The sequence below is a fragment of the Mustela nivalis genome (genome assembly GCF_964662115.1).
Source record: "Mustela nivalis genome assembly, chromosome: 14".
Lineage (NCBI taxonomy): Eukaryota > Metazoa > Chordata > Mammalia > Carnivora > Mustelidae > Mustela > Mustela nivalis.
The window spans coordinates 55,073,866-55,087,532 of record NC_139033.1 but is presented as its reverse complement, the minus strand read 5'-3'; the positions used below and the strand labels follow the sequence as shown (position 1 = coordinate 55,087,532).

Genomic DNA, 13,667 nt, shown 5'->3' with positions numbered 1-13,667 from the left:
TTACACTTGTATAACATGTATCTCATGTTCATTACTGATTTTTTTAATAACTTTTTGAAGATTCATGTATTTATTTTAGAGAAGTGGGGAGGAGCAGAGGGAGAGAGAATTTCAAGCAGACCCCTTGCTGAGTGCAGAGCTTGAAGTGTGCCTCGATACCCACAACCCAAGCTACTACCAAGAGTCGGCCGCTTGAATGACTGTGCCACCTAAATGTCCCTGATTTTTTCTTTATTTGAATCACAATACATGCTCTGCTTTTTCCATCAGTCATTCCATGCTGAGTACTCTGCCCATACACAGGCCCTGAAATCGGTGCAGCTTTCACAGGGTGTGTTTCATGGAGCACTCCCACTGCACATGCTGCTGCGGCTAGCCTGAAGAATTTGTCTGATTATCAGTTTGGGAAATATTAGGTCAAAGAAAAAGGAAGGAATCTTTATGGAATTGACTGGTGCTTCAAGGAGCACATTTGGAAAATACTGGAGTAGCAGAAATACCCTTGGCTTTGGAATCACACTGATGCATCTTTGAAGTACGATCAGTACTTTGAGGTGCCTCTGCTTTCTGATGGTCTTAATATTGGGATGTGCATAGGTCATAGACATATGGGGATTAATTCATGATGTTAATGTGTTTCTTTTAAACTAGGAGATATAGCTTCTCAGCCTTCTGATGAAGAGGAACTGTTAACTAGTACTAGTTTTGAGTATCAACAAATGGCCTTTCACCCCTCCGTACTTACTGGTAAGAAGTGGTAAAAAAGTGATTTAATAGAATAATTAGTACATATAGTGTGGTACCTGTTAACTGTTGACCTAAGTAAAGGCTATAGAATTCACTTATTAACATGAAAATTGAAAAAAATAATTTCAGTGCTTTACATTTATTATAGAACCTCCCACTGAGGATCATCTTCTGCAGAATACTTTATGGCCTGAAGTTCAAAAACTGTAAGTTAAACTGTGCTAAGATCTTTGATCTGATTCTGTCCTAACTTGTGATATTTTTTCTCCTCATAATTTGATTTTCTCCTTTGCTTTCCTTTTACCTACATTCTCCCCGCCATTCCCATCTAAAAATCTTCAGTGGCCTTCCTAAGGGGCAAGAATTGACCTTCACATAGATTTTTATATTACTTATGTATTCTATTTACTGGATTTGTTTATTGGTCTTCATTTTTAAAATAGAGAAACATAACATTTATTTTCTTTTCTGAAAAGGACTTTTAAGATTTATTATTCTGTTTTTGTTTTTTTCCCTTTTGTGGTTCTCCATCAAAACTTTTCTGGATTTATTGTTTGTTGTACTGGCTGGTTGGGGGTTAAAATTCATATTTTAATCTTACTGTTTGAATAAGTTGTATCACTTTTAGGAAGCTGGCATTTTACTCAGGAAGATCACTTTTAGGAAGCTTGCCAGTCTCTCTGTTTTTTCCCTAAATGTTTGCCTAGACAGAAACGTAATGTCCCTAAAAGAATTGTATGTTAGAGAGATTTATGTTCTTTTCACATTTTAAAACTGCAGCCTGAGATTAGGGACATATACTAATATAGGGTTATGCCTTTTTTTTTTCTTTTTAAATTTTAGATATGGACATGGTTATGAAATATTTTGTGTTGCTTGTAGCAATTCAAAGACTCTGCTTGCCTCAGCATGTAAGGTAGGGAATTTTACTTTCTTACTCCATTTGTTCACATGTTACTTGAGTCGTCAGGCTCTTAAAGTTGTGGTGATGGAGGCGGAATGCTCCATGAAAGGCCACTGGAACTTGCTTTTTCTGAATCTTGCTTTCGCAGTCTCATTTTCCTTCTGTCCCTTCAACAGCTTGCAACTGAGGGGCACCTGGCTGGCTTAGTCAGTAGAGCACGTGACTCTTGATCTCCGTATTGTGAGTTCAAGCCCCACAAGGGGTGTAGAGCTTACTTAAAAAATATATAAATTTGAAAAAAAAAAAATCTGTAAGTTTTTTCGTCTGTTGGATTTTAAGTCTGTTTCAGCCACATGCATTTGTTCTTAAATACTTGGTTTAAGTTGATTTATTTAATGAGGTATTTTTAAATGACCCCAAAATGCAATAAATTGAAATAATTGGGAGTCCTGAAGACAGGGGGGAATGAGAAGGTCAAAGCCAGCGTGCTCCGCTCCATCTGACAGTTTGTCCAGAAGCAGACATGGTACTGCCTGGAGGGAGTGGAGTCCCTCAGCCCATGCCATGGAGGGGATGAGGCGGGGTGAGGCTGGCTTCTTAGCACGTGGCACTGCGGAATAGTGCTTTTCAAGCTTCTGCCTGGGAGAGTGATCTCAAACTCACAGTTCACTGTTTACCCATATTCTGTGGAGTGTCTGAAAGGTCTGAGACCCACATATTTTCCTACGTTTTCTAAAATTTACTCGTTTTAAGCTGATGACTTGCGCTGCCTATCTCTTGAGCCCCTCTCTCTGCTTTTATTGTGACTTCTTGCCACCACCTGTATTGAGTCATCATAAGATTGGGGCGCTTAGGGGCACCTGGATGGCTCAGTAGGTTAAAGCCTTTGCCTTCTGCTCAGGTCATGATCCCAGGGTCCTGGGGTCAAGCCCCACATCAGGCTCTCTTCTCTGCGGGAAGCCTGCTTCCTTCTCTCTCTCTCTGCCTGCCTCTGATACCCCTCCTGCCTCATGTTCTTTGCTGGTTGTCCCCTCTGTGAAGATGGTACTGAGACTACTTCCTTTTGTTATGGGGCCTGTGGAAGGAATGGAGCTTAGTAGCAGCAATAGCCATGCTTCTATTGAGCAGCTAATTTATTTTTAGCTTTGGGCACTGTCAGTCATTAATTGGTTATTTTTCATTTTCACATGGGCTTGCTTGTAGCAAATGTGTACCACTTTCTTATTGTTATTTGTATGCTTTTTCTGTGTATTTCATATTTTAGTAAACAGTAGAAAAGAGGTGTGGCTTGGAAAGTTTAAATCTGAAAGTTTACCTGAAGGTAGCTGGGTTTCTTGAATGGAGGATGTTACCCACACATTTGGTTTTTATTGGTGAGGCAAATGATTGGATGTATCTCCCTTTGAAATTAACTTTTTTTTTGAATTTGAGAGAAAGAGGGCAAGAGAGAGAGAACAAGCAAGGGGAGTGGCAGAGGAAGAGGGAGAAGCAGGCTTTTTGCCTAGCAGGAAGCCCTACATGGGGCTGGATCCCAGGATCCTGGGATGATGATCTGAGCTGAAGGTAGACGCTCAACTGACTGAGCCACTCAGGCACCTGAAACTAACATTTTTAACAGCTTCATTTAGTGTTATTTGCATACTATAAATTGCGTGTTGAAAGTGGACAGTTTGAAAAGTTTTGACATATTTGTTTATATTCATGAAATCATAACCACAATTAAGATAAATCATCAACCCCAGAAATTTTCCTCTGCCCCTTGGTAAGTCCTCTTTCTTGTCCCTTCTAACCCTTTCCTGCCCTATCCCTAGGAAACCACTCATCTGCTTTCTGTCATGATAGACTACTTTGCATCTTCTAAAATTTATATAAATGGCATCCTACTGTATGTTCTCTCCTTTTTTTTCTTTTTTGTGGTCCAGCTGCTTTCATTCTGTATAAAAATTTGGGGTTCATCCGTGTTGTTGCATGTATGAGCAGTTTATTCTTTTTATTGCTGAGTAGTTTTCCCATGTACAGATACATTACAATTTGTTGATCTATTCACTTTTTTTTTTTAAGATTTTATTTATTTGAGAGAGAGAGCATGCACAAGTTGGGGGAGGGACAGAGGGAGAAGCAAACCTCCCACTGAGCAGGGACTCCAAAACGGGGCTCTATCCCAGGACCCTGAGATCTTACACCTCACCCTGTGCCCTGGCACTTTTTGTTTTGGTGAGGGAAGCATTCTGAGAATTAGTCGGGAAAATAATGGTAATTGTTCTTTGATATTTTCAAATAACCAGCTTTTTGATTTTCCTCTGCTTCTGTTTCTTCTGTTTTTGTTTCTATTTCTTTGATTTTTGCTGTTTGTTTGTTTTTTTTAAGATTTTATTTAAGTGAGAGAGCACACGAGTTGGAACAGGGGGAGGGCTAGAGGGAGAGGAAGAAGCAAGCTGTCCGCGAAGCAGGGAGCCCTATGTGGAACTCAATCCAGGGACCCTGGGATCATGACCTGAGCTAAAGGCAGACACTTAACTGACTGAGCCACACCTACGCACCCGTTTATTTTTTTCTTAGATTTCATTTCCTTTTCTGTTTCTAGTTTAATAAGGTTAAAGCTGAGACCACTGATTTCAGATCTTTCTTTCTTTTTTTTTTTTTTTTAAAGATTTTATTTATTTATTTGACAGAGAGAGATCACAAGTAGGAGAGGAGGAAGCAGGCTCCCTGCTGAGCAGAGAGCCCAATGCGGGACTCGATCCCAGGACCCTGGGATCATGACCTGAGCCGAAGGCAGCGGCTTAACCCACTGAGCCACCCAGGCGCCCTGATTTCAGATCTTTCTAATATAGGTGTTGAGAGCTGTAAATTGCTAAGTATTATTTTTGGGGATTCCATAAATTTTGATGCAGTCTATTCATTTTCACCTAACTGAAAATGTTTTTTAATTTACCTTTGATTTTTGTCTTTTACCTATAAGTTTTTTTGAGATTTATTATTTAGTTTCCATATACTGAATGTTTCCCAAATAGCTGTTGATTTCTAATTTAATTTTATTGTGGTCAGAGAACATAGTATGATTTGAGTCCTTTGAAATTTAATCTTGGTAAATTTCCATGTTTACTTGAAAAGAATGTGGATTCTGTTTCTGTTGGGTGGAGTGTTCTGAAAATATGAATTACGTCAAATTGGTTGATAGTATTCATGTCGTCTTTATCCTCTCAGTTTTATTGAGAGTAGCATTTTGAAATCTTTGACTATAATTGCAGGCTTATCTTTTAATCCTTGTATTTCAGTCAGTTTTACTTTATATATTTTAAAGCTCTACTGTTAAAACATTTATGCTTTGTTATGTTCTCTTGATTGACTTGTTTTACAAATTAGAACAATCCTCTCTATTTTTGGCAGTGTGTTGTGTTCTGATCTCAAGTCTACATTGTCCAATGCTCATAGAGCCACTCCAGCTTTCTTTTGAGAAGTGCTTGAATTATGTATCTTTTTCCGTCCTTGTACTTTAAGCTGTTTTCAAGTGGGTTTCTTAAAGGCAGCGTACAGTTGGATCTTGCTTTTTTATTCATCTTGATAATCTTCCATTTTAACAGGGGCACATTTAACATAATAATATGCTTGGATTTAAATCTTTCATCATGCTATTTGTTTTCTATTTCATCCATCCTTTCTTTGTTTCATTTTACTTATTTTGGATTGATTGATTGCTTTATTGATTTTTATGAGTCCATTTTATTTCTTTTGTTTGGTTAGTAGATACAACCACTGTGTTATTTTATTGGTTGTCTTTCATCTCATACTGCACCTCTGTCATTTGCCACAGTCTGCCTCCAAGTAATGTTGCACTATTTCATATATGATTTAAGAACTTCATAGAAGTGTACTTTTGTTTCCCCCTACTCTTTGGTATTGTTGGACACTTCTTCACAGAAATCTGATAAGATCTTGTCATTTTTCCTTTGAGCAGTCAGTTATCTTTTGAAGAGATTTAAATAAAAAATTTCCAGCAGATACCATTTTCTTTTGCCTAAAGGCTATTTTTTAACATTCCTAGTAATGCATTTCTGCTGATCATGAATTTTTTGAGCTTCTGCCTGTCTGACAGATCTGTCTCTCCCTAATTTTTGAATGATTTTTATAGTGGGTAAGAAATTGTTGGTTTTACTTTGAGTACATTAAAGATGTAGCTCCATTTTTTTTTATTTGCTTTTTTTTTTTTTAAGATTTTATTTATGTGACAGAGATCACAAGTAGGCAGAGGCAAGCAGAGAGAGAGGAGGAAGCAGGCTCCCTGCTGAGCAGAGAGCCTGCTGTGGGGCTTGATCCCAGGACTCTGGGACAATAACCTGAGCGAAAGGCAGAGGCCCTAACCCCCTGAGCCACCCAGGTGCCCCTATTTGCATTTTTTCTGATGAGAGTCTGCTATAACTTTTTTGTTTCTTGGTGATGGGGTTTTTTTCCTCCTCCCACTGCAATTTTATGTTTATTGCTGGTTTTAAACAATTTGATTATTGTTGATATTATTTCCTTCATGTTGGCTGTGCTTGGGTTTTACTGAACTTCTTGGATCTCTGTATGTTTATTGTTTTTATCAAATTTGGGAATTTTGGGGCCATTATCTTTTTTTTTTTTTTAAGATTTTATTTATTTATTTGAAAGAGATCACAAGTAGGCCGAGACATAGGCAAAGAGAGAGGAAGGGAAGCGGGCTCCCTGCTGAGCAGAGAGCCTGATGCAGGGCTTGATCCCAGGACCCTGGGATCATGACCTGAGCCGAAGGCAGAGGCTTTAACCCACTGGGCCACCCAGGCGCCCCAGACTCTTAATTACAAATTAACAGACACACGTATTCTTGTAAAACATTTAAACACTATGATGATGGTGTCTGTCTCTGAGTCACCTAGTCTAATCCCAGTCTTCCTCTTCCTGGAGATTATTCTGCTTGTAGTATGTATTGCCTCAGAATTTTCCCCTATTTATACAGATACATACAATATACCTATAGTAACAGCATGTTATTTTAAAAAATATGAGTTCTTTTTCCAGTCTGTTTCTACTTAAATTGCTTGTTTGATCTCTGTTCTCCAGGCAGCTAAGAAAGAACATGCAGCCATCATTCTTTGGAACACTACATCTTGGAAACAGGTGCAAAATTTAGTTTTTCACAGTTTGACTGTCACGCAGATGGCCTTCTCACCCAACGACAAGTTCTTACTAGCTGTTTCCAGAGATCGAACCTGGTCACTGTGGAAAAGGCAAGACATAATCTCGCCTGATTTAGGTAAACCATCTTCCAGTTGGAAGATTATTAGTGAAACACTTATGTTCATTTTATCTACCTTGTGGAACTACTAGGTAAAGAGGACTAGAGGTAATAACAAGGTGAAGGCCAGAGTCTCACTGTTGTGAGGTCTTTCAGAGTTGTGTTCTGAGGAAGACTTGAACCTTCCTTGTAAGATTTAAATGCAGTGATCTTTGAGTTGACTTCCTTGTGATTATATAGTCAGGATGGCATGTATTCAGACATCTCCATTAACAGAAACATAAAAATCTAAAAAACATAGATTTTTGTGGATTGATAAAAGAGAATGGCAATGTAAGACTGAATGGGTGCCATATTCTGAGCTAGGATTTTATGGGACAGGAATAATGAAGATACAATTAAATTATTAAAATTATTAGAAGGACCATTATCTTTTCCTTTTTCCTGCTTACCCCGTCACTTTGGTAGTTAGGAAGGGCATTTTAGGTATCCGTCTGTGAATACCATGACCCCTGGCAGGATATTAACACCCACCTTGCATTTTCCTCTGAGCCTGGCATAAATTAAAAACAAAAAGGGGATGGAAACTTTTGTGTTGTTGGAGCATGGCCTGTTTTGATTCCCCCGATTTCTTTGGGTAAAATCTATAGAGGGCTTAAAATATCTTTGTGTTGTTTAATTGTGTTTTAGTTTTCCATTCGTATAACTTGCATGCAGTTTGATCTTGTGATATTCCTAGTCTCTTAGTTTCTTGTATTTTAGAGGTTAGAGTAAACTGATTTCTTTTGCAATGAGTGATTTCCTAACACGCAGCCTTTACTTTTTAAAAAGTTAATGTGACACTAATGATACATCCATTAATCTCTTGTATCTTTATGGATTACAGATTAATAAAGTAAAAATTACTTACAATTTTATTTTTGAGGTAATTTTATTTTTTTATAATTTTATTTTTTATTTTTATTTTTTTATTTTTATTTTTTTAAATATTTTTATTTATTTATTTGAGAGACAGTGAGAGAAAACATGAGAGGCGAGAAGGTCAGAGGGAGAAGCAGACTCCCCATGGAGCTGGGAGCCTGATGCGGGACTCGATCCCGGGACTCTGGGACCATGACCTGAGCCAAAGGCGGTTGCTTAACCAACTGAGCCACCCAGGTGCCCCTTATTTTTTATTTTTAACTTTATTTTTTAGGTGTAGTCCATATGAGGACTAGAAGTTTACCTGACACTTAAATCTTACAAGGGCAAAGGTTTTTTTAAGGTTTTTGTTTATTTGAGGTTTTTTTCCCATTATGTAAGAGTACGGTAATTTTTTTTCCTTATGTGTAAATCTGGCTACTTGCTGAGGAAAGTTAAATTGCTCAGGCTTCTTATATAGTTGAAATTTTAGTTCAGTGCCTGGAAGATGTTTGTCACCAGTCACTGGAGAATGACTAGTAACATAAAAGCATTCCCTCCTGGAAGAGTACATGTATGCCCGGAGCCTTCTGCTGAGGGCCAGCAGCCAGGTCTGTTGTAAATGTCCCTATGTATAAATTGATTGCTACAGGGGGTGATGTGTATGACATGTAAGCATAGATTTCTACTAGATAAAACCAGCTCTGTCTGCCTTGTGAGCAGTGTGTGTGGTGTTTCTTTCAGACCCAGTTTTCAGCCTCTTCGCCTTCACCAACAAGGTAACTGCTGTGCACAGTAGAATTATTTGGTCTTGTGATTGGAGTCCCGATAGCAAGTATTTCTTCACTGGGAGTCGGGACAAAAAGGTAATTTTTTTTAACTTAGTATTTTTCAAATGTAAAATAATAGTACAGGTATATTTGGATAGAAAATATATTATCCTGACTTTCTGATAAAATTAAAAATAATCTATGTATTTCTTCTGTGTTTTTCAATTGCATGCATAAAAAGGCTTTCCTTGTTAAAAGCTATAAATACATTTCTCTGAAATACCAAATATGAAAAGAAAACCTTTCAGACACATGGTGTTCATCAAAGGGCCCCAGTGAGGGAGAAGTAGTGAATGAAATGGTTGAAGACTAACAATGTAGAAGAGCAGGAGGGGGTGGAGGGGCATCCATCAGGAGGAAAACAGTTGGCTTTTCTTTTTCATACTTCTATGAATTAAAATTTTCCTCTATAATAGAGGATTATCACCTTTTCATTCAGTGGAGGAAGCAGTGTATATGGGTGTGTGTGTGTGTGTGTGTGTGTGTGTGTGTGTGTTTGTGTTTGTTTCCTAAGCTTTAAAAAAATCAAAACAATTCAGAGAGGAACGGGTTCTTGACTGCTGCCCTCATCCCGGCCTCTGGTCTCTGCTGTCCTCACACTCCTTAAAATACTCTTTTCCTTTTTCTGCAGACCAGAGGTGGGGAGGCAGTTGAATGTTTCCTTTCCTCTCCCTGCCCTCTCCAGTTGTCATGGTGCAAATTACCAAAGCAGAGGGCTGGTGTGGACATGCCACTCAGTGAAACATTGAAGTGTCAGCCTCTAACCCGTTTCTTTTAGACTGTCACTTGTGTCCATTCACCAGTCCGCTTCTCCCCGGGTGCCACCTTGCTGTGCTGTGCTGTGCTGACCACCGAGGGAGCAGAACTGCTTCTGCCCTCTACGCGGTTGCACGTGCTGCCACCAGGGCTCCCAGGGATGTGTCAGGCCTGAACCGGACGGAGTGTCACCCAGCACACATTCTCAGAAGTACACTTCTGATTACTTGGTCAGAGCCTCCTACTGGGGCATCTTGCTTTGACCTGGATTTTGTAAGTGTTGTCCACTGCACTTCACTCTGTTTCTTTGTGACTAGTCACATCCCTTGGAGACATGAGCTTCTGTTTTAGGATTTTATGTCCCCTTAGTGCCTGCGGTTTTTGGTCAGTTGCTTCGAAGAAGGAAGAGGTAGACCAGACGACAAGTGATGGACAGCGAAGCAAAGTTTATTGAGCAAGAGTACAAAGCTCCCAGAGGGGGAGGGGGACCCTAGTGGGTTGCCCTTGGAGTTTCTAAGTTTAGGGGGTTTTATGAGGTCTTTTGCAGAACTTTTTTAAACAGGGTGTGCTGAGTCGTGCTGATCAGGGCTTTGGTCATGTATCTGTCTACCTATTATGTTAATGTCCACATGCTGATGGTCCTTTTTTAACTGACATCTGGGGGCTTAGGTCTTAACTGCCCCCTTCCCCATGACATGTACAGATGCTTTTGTGGTTAATTGTCTTATTTTAGGATGTTTTACAGAAGTCATGTCTGCAAAGACTGCAGAGCAGAATGTCAGTGCTATTTTATCTTAGCTGTCCTGATTCCGTGTTGTCAGGGATCCTGGCCCTGGCTGCCTGTCAGTTAATGCCTAAACCTTCTAGGGAAGTGTCATTTCTCACGCAGGGTATCGTCACAATTAGGCCCTCCTGCCTGGTGAGTCGTTTCCCTGAGCAGCTGTGGTATAGAGGAAAAGCCAGGGCTGGACTGGTCCCCATGCGTGTGTAGTATTGTCTTGGACATGTGCACGAGCCTCTTAATGAGGATGTGACCGATAGACTCTCCCTAGGTCAGAACTGGTTTCCTGAGTATAAAAGAGTGTCCTGGACAATCCCTGGTCTCTGGGCAGGGGCAGTCCCTGTTTGGACCAGCACATTTAGGTAATTGAGGTCTCACAGACTTGGGTCTGCTACCCCGTGGCTTATCTGTGATGCTTGCAGTACTCTGAAATCCTGGAACATCAGCTGCAAATGTAAATGAGGCATTCAATAAATGCTAGAATGAATATTTTACATTATCTGTACTGTCGATACTCTGATGCATTGCTGTAAACCTTGCAAAGAGAAAGCTTTACAGTTTGATCTGTCTGTTAGGTGGTTGTGTGGGGCGAGTGCGACTCCAGTGATGACTCCGTGGAGCACAGCATCGGCCCCTGCTCCTCTGTCCTGGACGTGGGCGGAGCAGTGACAGCCGTCAGTGTCTGCCCGCTGCTTAACCTTTCCCAACGGTCAGTCTCCGAGTGGGGCTTTGTTTCACAGTTTTGTTCACACTTGATTTCTTCATATGTAGTCCTCTTATATTTTCATAGCTTCTGAATTGCTGTTTTTTTCCATAATGCTTACATTTCTTATAGGAATTGTTAAATTGATAGAACACAATGACATTCAGAGTGTGGGAAAATGGGGATTGGGAGTGTGGCTAACAGGTTCTTATTTCAACAAATTTAGAACCGTGGTGCTTTCGCCATAACAAGTGTCTGCAGTAGAATGAGGGCCCCTGTAGCCAGTCAGGGAAACACTGGCTTGTGGGTGTGCGAGCAGAGGACAGAGGGAAAACTGTGCACCCCTGATGGAGAGGTGGCTCCCTGAGGGCGCAGTAGGAGCAGTGCACTCTCTCCTGGGCTGGCACTTCTTTTATAAGCTACTATAAGACAGATGGGAAAGAACTCTGGTAAAGAACTCTGATAGAGCAATGACGGAGATAACAGAAATTGATGCTAATTAATCACTGTCTTCCCCTCCTCTCTTAAAAACAGGTATGTTGTTGCAGTAGGATTAGAGTGTGGAAAGGTTTGTCTATACACCTGGAAAAAGACTGATCAAGTTCCAGAAATAAATGACTGGACCCACTGTGTAGAAACAAGTCAAAGGTATTTTCTTATTATTTTTACTTCCATCAGATTAGATTTTGTTAAAATTACACAAATTACAAATGTATTTGTTACAAAACATTGAGTTTTAATTAGTTTTTATAAAATAGGTTGATCTTTAATAAGTCTTTTTTTCAAAAGATTTATTTATTTGAGAAAGAGTGTGTGTGTGGGGGGGGGCGTCGCAGAGGGAGAGGGAGGGGTCTGCCTGCTGAGCAGGGGAGTCAGATGTGGCTGGATTCTAGGACTCTGAGATTTTGACCTGAGCCAAAATCAAGAGTTGGCCACTGAACCAACTGAGCCACCCAGGCACCCAAAGCATCAAGATTTATAGTGGCAGTTTTTTTCTAATTTTATTGAGAAGTAATCCATACAGGTGACGTGTAAGTTTATGGCAAATAGCAGAATGTACATACATTATGAAACATTACCACATTTAATTTACATCCATTTATTCATATAGATACAATAAAAAGAGAAAAAACGAATAAAGGAAAGAAATCTCTCCTTGTAATGAGAACTCTTAGGATCTCTTCCCTTAACAAGTCCGTATACATTAAAGCAGGGTCCATGGAGGTCATCATGTTGTACATTACATGCCTAGTATTACTTGTCTCGTAATTGGGGATTTATACCTTTGACCACCTTCCTGGGATTCCCTCTCCTCTTACCCTCTGCATCTGGTAACCATAAATATGATCTCTTTTCCTATGAGTTTTTGGTTTTATTTTTTGAAGATTCTGTATGTAAGGTCATACAGTATTTGTCTTTAGTGGCAAATTTATGCCAGATTTACATGGAGAGGGACACAAATCTCTATTTGTGGTGCTTACCACTAAGTAGTACTATGGTAGTCTCTTGAAATTGATGTTTGTTACTATATTGCACTTGGTTTTTAAAATTTGCTTGAACAGATTGCTTGTTTGCATAATATCTTTATAGACAACACATTTGAGATGAAAGTGATTTTCATGTCATCTAGAAACTGACTACTGTAGATTTGTAATAAAATTGGATTTAAAATGTGGGTGTTTTTTTAAACATTTTGATTGTGTTTTGGTAGCCTCATCTTGTGTTTGAACACTTCAGTTCAAATGGTGGAGCAAAATGCCCAGTGCCCCTCAAAGTCACATGCCTGCTTTCACGCATAGGAATTGCTCCCTGAGCCTTATGCCCCGGGCCTGGGCTCTTACTTCCTAAGCTGGCTTAGAACACCTGATGTTTACAAACCACACACCCTCCCTTAGATTGCAGGATCTTTTTTCAATCTAATTTTTAACCCAAACTATTCTTTAAAAATGGCTAAATTATCAAAAAATCACTAACCTCATTCTATCAGTTTTTTTTTTTTTTTTTTGGATTCTTCAACCTTCATATATCTGCACTATTCAAAATAGAATGTCAAATATAATTCCAAATGACAGTATCATGATGAAAATGATGGGCTTGGTGGAGAGAGACCTGTGAGCACATGTCTTTTATAAGATATTTCAACCAGGGGAGTCTGTCTCCTTACTGGCAAAGCATGTTTGTGCTCATAATGTATTGGTTAAAACTCATCCTTTTCCTGCTGCCTTTTTGGCTTCTCTCCCACCTCTGATGGTGGGTTTAGCAATTGAAATAGTTCATACTGTTGCTTACTGAAGAGGGAGGTACTCCAATGAAAATTCCATATTCTAGGCATTTGAAATTTTCTCTCTTCCTGAGCTCCCCTCCCTTCATTTCATCTTCCTTTTATCTTGCCCTGCCCCCAGCAACCCTCAGTTTCTTTTGTGAGATTAAGAGTCTCTTATGGTTTGTCAATTTTTTTTTCTTTTTCTTCTTTATTTGACAGGGAGAGATCACAAGTAGGCAGAGAGGCAGACAGAAAGAGAAAGGGAAGCAGGCTCCCTATTGAGCAGAGAGCCTGATGTGGGACTCGATCCCGGGACCCTGAGATCATGACCTGAGCAGAAGGCAGAGGTTCAACCCACTGAGCCACCCAGGAGCCCAGAAATGAGAGATCTTTAATATTATCAATAATAAATGAAATTCTAGTCATGTCGGTGTCATTTAAAATATTTTCAGACTTCTGTTGAGGAATCGTGGTTAGAGCCAGCTTACCGGTAGTGCAAGAAAACCAATTAAATACCTGTTACAATTTT

General features: G+C 39.6%; 1 protein-coding gene across 3 annotated transcripts in view; it reads left to right on the top strand.

Annotated features, from left to right (window-relative positions):
* The window catches only part of ELP2 (elongator acetyltransferase complex subunit 2), a gene marked incomplete at its 5' end in the record, with an annotated part of 41,559 nt that overhangs the window by 25,466 nt on the left and 2,426 nt on the right, over window positions 1–13,667 (top strand). For all 3 annotated transcript variants that reach the window (XM_082699508.1, XM_082699507.1, XM_082699506.1), the window contains 7 exons: window positions 652–747; window positions 896–953; window positions 1,591–1,663; window positions 6,731–6,923; window positions 8,550–8,671; window positions 10,748–10,881; window positions 11,410–11,523. In XM_082699508.1, the coding sequence (XP_082555634.1) occupies window positions 652–747; window positions 896–953; window positions 1,591–1,663; window positions 6,731–6,923; window positions 8,550–8,671; window positions 10,748–10,881; window positions 11,410–11,523 (790 nt within the window). The remainder of the gene's footprint in view (window positions 1–651; window positions 748–895; window positions 954–1,590; window positions 1,664–6,730; window positions 6,924–8,549; window positions 8,672–10,747; window positions 10,882–11,409; window positions 11,524–13,667) is intronic.